General features: G+C 38.9%; 1 protein-coding gene across 1 annotated transcript; it reads left to right on the top strand.

The window, feature by feature from the left end:
* The first annotated feature begins 2,104 nt into the window (after window positions 1-2,104).
* On the top strand, window positions 2,105-7,366 carry LOC142235691 (uncharacterized). Its single transcript, XM_075306950.1, has one exon. The coding sequence runs from the start codon at window positions 2,105-2,107 to the stop codon at window positions 7,364-7,366; it is 5,262 nt and encodes a 1,753-aa protein (XP_075163065.1).
* The last annotated feature ends 541 nt before the right edge of the window (window positions 7,367-7,907 follow it).

Genomic DNA, 7,907 nt, shown 5'->3' on the forward strand with positions numbered 1-7,907 from the left:
AGTCTTTTTTCGAATCCTATATTTGTATATAAACTGCGACATTTCAATACTTCCTTATAAAAGTCAGTGAAAAAAAAAAAAAAGAACTGCCTTTGGAAGATGTATCATGACAACGCGGATGCCTTCCCCTTAATATTGCAATCGTTAAGGTCATAGTTACGTAATAATTTCGTGCTACCTCTTTGCAAATGACAAACACTCACCATCGTTTCATTCCTCGGATTTCATTTGACAACATTTTTGGCGCCAATGCGCTGTACTAAATATTTCTCTCAAAAGAAGCTTTTGAACATTCTCAGAGATTATCATTTCTCTCTGTGGGAGAGACATATCGTGCTTTTGTAATTGATCGCTCTTTCGTCAATATTGGCTTTTTGGTCTTTAATATTTTTTACCTTCTACAGAATAATATTTGTCCCTTTCCAATATTCAAGTCTCTGTCCTTTTCTACTAGGAAAAGAAATTGGAAAAGTATACCGACAAAATATAACTCTAAAGACAACGAAAAAAGCAATAAATGAAATTCCATTTTTTTGATCAGAGTTCTCCTTTATTTCTTATGCACTCAAAATTTGATATATTTACCTTTTCCCACTTATTCAATGAAATTTCACAAAATATTCAATTAAAAGATAATACAAACATATTTTAGAGTCCATAGTCGGGACTATGATCACTTTATACGGGAATTCTTCTTTATTTTTTACCGTTTGAAAATTATATTTCTGTTTTTCCCCACTTGTTAATATTTTTGCCATAATAAAAGTGGAATGTCTCTTCTCACTAGAGTAAAATTAGAAGAGGGATTTTAAAGATCCAGATAAAGGTTATAAATGTTATTTCATGTTAACCTATTTTTCTTATTTATTCGAAAATATATTTCTATTCTTATGCCACTCTTTCGATTAATGATCCTAGACTAATCGGAGTAGATTTTTCATTCTGTTTTATCCATTACAAAATATATTTCTATTCTTCTCCGACTCATAAGATTTCTTGCGGAGGCATATTGGAGTGTCCCTTTCCACAAAAACATCATGAACCTGACGATCAAAACAGAAGTAATTAGTGTACTTTCATTTTAACGTAACCTCTTATTTATTTGGAATTCCGACTCATACAATTTATTGCTGAATGTCCCTCTTCTACTCTACTATTATGAACATGAGAGTCAAAACGAAAGTTATCAGAATAATTTCATTTTAACCTTCTTTTTATTTATTTAAAATAACCTTTTCTGTTCCTTTCCGACTAATTAAACCACTTGCCCTGAGCTAATTGAAGTGTAAGATAAAATTCATTATCAGAACAAGAGTTTTCTTTATTTTTTATCCATTCGGGAATATATTTCTATCCTTTTCCGACTCCTAAAGATTCTTACCGTGATATCATTGGAGTGTCCCTTTCTACTGGAATAGAACTGGAGGGGAATCCAAATATAGAAAATAAAGTTGAAAGTCAAAACAAAAGTGATAAGTGTTATTTCATTTTACCCGAGATTTCTTCTTTATTTGTTTTATCCCTTCAAAATAGTATATGTCTGTTCTTTTCTGACTCACTGAGGTTCTTGCCGCAATAATTGTGGTGTAAGGGGGAATTTCGCATTCATGATCAAAACAAGTGTGATAAACGCCAATTTAGTAAATTCCCTTTGTTTATGATTTTCTTTGTCCTTGTCATGGAAGGAGCAACATAATTGATATGGCGATATATGTAAAAGATACGTATCTATGAAGTAGTGGAGGAATTGTGGGAATGAAATCCAAAAGATATTTGTTTTGTTTTACAATCGAGATCTTGGGAATTTTATACACGATTGTATTGAACTTTGGAATATCTGTGTTTACCCCTTATCGCATTAATTGATAATATATTAGTTTTGACCACATCAATCTTGATCGAATATCTTTGTCGAATAATTTAAATAGTTTTGTCTTTGTTGGTTATATCGGAGCGGATATATTTACTGGGTTTTCATTGATTAAATATTTGAGTCGAACTCTCACCAATTGTAGCGATATCGGGTGAGAGATAAAATTATCCGGGGTTTCCAATATTATCGTTGTCGTTGATTGTCATTTTATTTGGGAGCTCTCGACCAATTATGTCACTTGACAGGTTTATCCGACTGGCAGACAGGCTCGTTGAATTCGAGGCTGCATTGAACTCAAATGAATTGCCTATTGACTCTTCTTGCTTGTTAGAGACACACATAAATGAGGTCAGATCTAATTGGTCGGGTTTTAAGGATGTATATGACAGCTGTTTGGCTGAGCTTTCGGACGACGAGGAGGACGACAATAATGCCAAAGACGAGGTCGCAAGTCCAATGGACATGATACGGGAGAAATATAAGAGTACGTACTCCACGTATTGTAGATGTATTTCGAAACTTACGGAGTTTCTACAAAGGCTGTCACCTCCCGCTGTTGCCTCGAATTCTATGTCACGCGACCATACTATTAACTTGCCCCCCATAGAATTGGGAATTTTCCATGGTGATTACAAGTCCTGGCCAACATTTCGGGACATGTTTACCGCTTTATGTCTTCATAATTCCAAATTAAGTCCAGTCGAAAAGCTTTTTTATTTATCTCAAAAGACCAAGGGCGAGCCTCACCATATCGTGTCCAAGAGCCCACTGACAAATGAAGGGTTCACGTCAGCTTGGTCCAACTTGTGTTCTCGGTATGAGAACAAACGAATTCTTATTAATGCTCAACTTAAAACTTTGTTTAATCTTTCGGCTATTCATGCTGAGTCTTCCACTGCTTTGAAGAAGTTACAGGGTGACATAAACTCCTGTATAGACACATTGAAACTCTACAAAATCGATATTAATAGTTGGAATCCTATTTTTATTTACCTCTGTTCGAATTGTCTCCCCGAGACGACCCTCACTCTATGGGAGCAAACGTTAAGTGACAAAACGACTATTCCAGAGTGGTCTGAGCTAAATGCGTTTCTAACAAATAGACATAGGACCCTTGAATCGGTTACTGCACTGAAGTGTTTAAGCGAAGCGAAGCCGACTAATGTGAAACAGAGAGGTAATGTGAACCCAAAGCATTCTTCTAGTAAAGTTCACGCCTTCCAAACCGGGATCAATAGGATTAAATGTCGGCTATGTCCTAAGGAATTTCACATTATTAGAAAGTGTCCCCGATTTATTGCGATGGATTATGATCAAAGGCTAACTGAGATAAAGAGCAGCAATTTATGTTTAAACTGTTTTTCGGGCTCTCACTCAGTTAAAAGTTGTAGGAGTAAAAACGTCTGCGCCAAATGTAAGGGAAAACATAATACTATGTTGCATAGAGAATCGGGGTCTGTGAAGCGAGTCTCGGACGATACCCGTTTAGATAATCCTGTCCCGACCTCAAGGCCGGAAAATGCTTCCATGTTGTCCTACCAACCATCCACATCCAAGGGTCAGCCTAATAACTCTTCCAGTGAAGTTATACAGACCTGTTTTGCTGCCAGTTCTAGTGGGATTTTATTAGGGACAGCGATGGTAAATCTTTTACATCAAGGGGAAGTATATAAAGTTCGGGCGTTGTTGGATACAGGCTCCGAAGGTTCTTTCATATCGGAGAATCTTGCTAACTTATTGAAACTTCCAGTCCGTCGAACTTCCGCCATTATTTCCGGTTTGAATAGTTCGGTTTCTGCTTCCGTACACAAGGAATGTTCTTTTATGTTGGTTTCGGACGTGGTGCCCGATTTCGAACTAACAGTGTCGGCTTTAATAGTACCACACCTCTCCAATAATCTACCGTCCAAAACTATCCATGTTGAATCGTTCTCGAATTTGCCTCGACTAGATTTGGCCGATCCCAGATTTTATGAGAGTGCCAAAATTGATATTCTCTTAGGCGCTGATGTTCTTCCTTCAATCCTGTTGCCCAGGAACCTTCATCAGATTTGTGGCACTCTAATGGCTCAAGAAACTGTCTTTGGATGGATTCTTACGGGACCTATTGCTCATCGAAATTCCTCCTGTTTCAATACTTGTGTTTCATACTTTTGTGATATCTCTTTGGATCAAAAGATTTCCCGGTTCTGGGAAGTGGAGAACATACCACGAAAACGATTTCCCTCACGGGATGATAAATACTGCGAGGATTTGTATAGGAAAACGACAAGACGGAATCCCGAGGGCAGATATGTTGTTGTTCTCCCATTCAAAGAATCCAATCCAGACAAATCATGCCTCGGAGTTTCACGAAAGAGTGCAATGGCACAGTTTCTCCGTAATGAAACGCGTCTTCTTAAGGATGCTTATTTGAAATCCGAATATGATAAGGCTCTTGATGAATATCGTATATTGGGACATATGTTCCCAGTGACTTCTCCGAATGCATTAATGGCTGAGCCCAACTATTACTTACCCCATCATGCAGTGGTCAAGCCTGAAAGGGCAACGACTAAGATTCGAGTCGTCTTCAATGCATCATGTCCAACGTCAACTGGGGTAAGCCTAAATGACGTTCTTCACACGGGTCCAGTACTTCAGAATGACCTGACCATTTTAATCTTACGATGGCGTTTCTATCGATTTGTTTTGAATGGTGACATACAGCAAATGTACCGACAAATCCTGGTAGATTCGTCCGATACTCCCTTTCAACGAATTTTATTTCGTAAATCACAGGATGATCCAATCCAGGACTTTGAATTGAAGACTGTGACGTTTGGCTTGAATTGTGCTCCTTATTTAGCCATTCGTACCATGATTCAGTTGGCGAATGATGTTCAGGATAAGTATCCCTTAGCTAGTCATATTTTAAAATCGTGTATGTATGTGGATGATGCGTTAATTGGCGCTCATTCCATTCCAATAGCCATTGCTACTAGGGATCAACTCATTCAGGCTTTGAATTCTGCAGGATTTTCAATACGCAAATGGATTTCGAATCGAAAAGCCATTCTTCACGGGCTTCCTGAAGATAGCCTTTTGTACAGCGATTTTTTGGAATTCGAAGATCGCAGTTCAGCAAAGACCTTAGGAATCCGTTGGAACGCTCTATCTGACGAATTCTACTTCACAGCTATACCACTTCCGGAACATCTGCCTTACACGAAACGAGAAGTGTTATCTCAAATATCCAAAATATTTGATCCTGCAGGATGGTTATCTCCTATAGTTATCACGGCAAAAATAATAATGCAGAAAATCTGGATGGAAAGAACAGACTGGGATTCCTTAATTTCCACAGAGACCCAAACAATGTGGAAAAATTTTCAGGGTGACTATCCACTTATAGAAAAGATTAGAATTCCGAGATGGGTGAGCTTTTCACCCGAGGCAGACATTGAATTCCACGGTTTTTCGGATGCCTCAGAGAAGGCATATTCTGCTGCACTTTACATACGCATGACTTATCCCAATGCAATATCCACACGTTTAATATCATCCAAGACCAAGGTTGCTCCATTAAAGACTTTGTCAATTCCTCGATTGGAGCTATGCGGAGCCTCACTTTTGGCGGAAATGATCGATAATCTAATTCCACACTTTGATATCCAAAAATATACAATATACTGTTGGACAGACTCAACGATTGTACTGTCATGGTTGGCAAAACCACCTTGTGTTTGGACAACTTTCGTGGCAAATCGAGTCTCGAAAATAACGCACGTAGTGGATCCATCACGATGGTTTCATGTTAACTCGGAAGAAAATCCAGCTGATATAGCCAGTCGAGGCACTAGCCCCCAAGAGCTTTCGAGATGTAAGCTTTGGTGGGAAGGGCCAACTTGGCTTTCTGAATCTTCAAGAACATGGCCAAAAATCCCGAAGGAAGTTGTCGGCGATACAGATTGTGAAAGGAAATCTGTGCAAGTTCATTTTTCATATTTTAAGGATTTTCTCGACATACTACATCGTTTTTCTTCATTTCCAAGAGCTATGAGAGTAATTTCTTACGTCTACAGATTCTATCTGGGTACCCATCCAAAATATCGATCAAATTATAAAAGAGATTCAGCATCCATTACTGCTGCAGAAATTCTTTTTGTTCGTAAGAAACTTATTATCGTGACCCAAAAAGCCTATTATGCAAACGAATACCTGACTCTTTCTAGCAAAAAATCCATATCGTCTTCTAGTCCCATACTATGTTTGAATCCTTTCATGGATTCAGAAGGCATAATGCGCATTTGTGGGAGATTGGAATCATCAACAACCCTGTCGTACCAAGAACGTCATCCGATTATTCTGCCGTACAATTGTCAGTATTCTAGGTTGCTTGTACATTTCACCCATCAAATTAGTTTACATGGTGGTAATCAACTAGTACTTAGACTTGTCCGTACGCAATACTGGATTCCAAAAGTGCAGAACCTAATCAAGGCTATTATCCATAATTGCAAGCCATGTATTTTATATAAGAAAAGATGTCAGAAACAGTTAATGGCCGCTTTACCTCCTGAGAGATGTGAAATTTCACGTCCATTTGCTCATACCGGAATCGACTTTGCTGGTCCCTTTGAGCTGAAAAGCTTTGCGGGAAGATGCTGCCGTATTTCAAAGGGCTATGTGTGTGTGTTCATTTGTTTTTCAACTCGGGCGATACACCTCGAAGCTACAACTGATTTGTCATCGTCCGCTTTTCTTGCTGCATTTAGCCGATTTGTATCACGGCGAGGATGTCCACTTCATATACATTCCGACAACGGAACCACTTTCATTGGTGCTTCCAAGGTTTTGGCTAAAGAGTTTATCCAAACATCACGACAAGCAGTGACCTCAAATTACGCTCACCAGAATGTTACTTGGCACTTCATACCCCCCGGTGCCCCACATATGGGTGGTCTATGGGAGGCCGGTGTGAAAAGTTTCAAGTTACATTTCAGAAAGGTGGCGGGTGTCCATAAATATACATTCGAGGAATTCCAAACTTTATTATCCAAGATAGAAGCATGTTTAAACTCTAGACCAATATCTCCAAGTTCCCAAGAACCTTCCGATCTTGCAGCTCTAACTCCAGGTCACTTCTTAATTGGATGTCCTATTTTGGTTCCGCTGGAACCTGAATCCAATCAATCTCCAATATCTATTCAAAACCGATGGCAAAAAATCAAAGCACTTTACCAGCAATTTTGCACCCGTTGGAAGAACGAATACTTAAAGGAGCTTCAAAAACGACATAAGTGGAAAACACCCGACTCCAATCTCCAAGAGGACATGTTAGTCGTCGTAAAGGAAGAAAATTTGCCTCCTAATAGTTGGCGACTGGGAAGAATCTCTCGAATCTACATGGGAAGCGACGGAAGAGTTCGGGTGGCCGACGTAAGAACAGAACGAGGCACGATAACAAGGCCAATAACAAAACTCGTTGTTCTGCCCCACGAAAGTGTATAATCCTTTAAAATTTTCGATGACTTCACCTACCCTAATTTCTCGTTTATTTTTTCTCACAATCCAAAATATAATTTCTTCTATTTTACAGAAAAATGCATTCGACCACAAAAACTCAGCTTATCAAGAACAAAGGTCCATTTATTTGTAGAGTTTGTCGGAAAGTTCATGCCTTAAAATCTTGCTGGAAATTTAGAAGAATGAATTCTACAGAACGAATGAAAGCTGTAGAAAAATTTGGATACTGTGTCAATTGTTTGGCACACTCGCACTCGGATGGGTCCTGTTTTACCAAGACAGGTTGCGGGTATTGCCGTAAGCGCCACCACTCATTGCTGCACATACATACCAGATTGCTAGAATCCAACAAATCCAATAAGTTAAAGCAGCAATCATCGGCGAAAGAACAAAACCCATCATCCTCCACCAGTTCTTTAAAAACAAAACAATCTTCAGTCACTGACACAGTACCCACCACAACATCCCTCACCGCAATTCTCAAACAAAATGCTGCCACTCTTCTACCTACAGCTTTGGTAAAAAT

The sequence above is a fragment of the Haematobia irritans genome, chromosome 4 (genome assembly GCF_050003625.1).
Source record: "Haematobia irritans isolate KBUSLIRL chromosome 4, ASM5000362v1, whole genome shotgun sequence".
NCBI classification, from domain to species: domain Eukaryota; kingdom Metazoa; phylum Arthropoda; class Insecta; order Diptera; family Muscidae; genus Haematobia; species Haematobia irritans.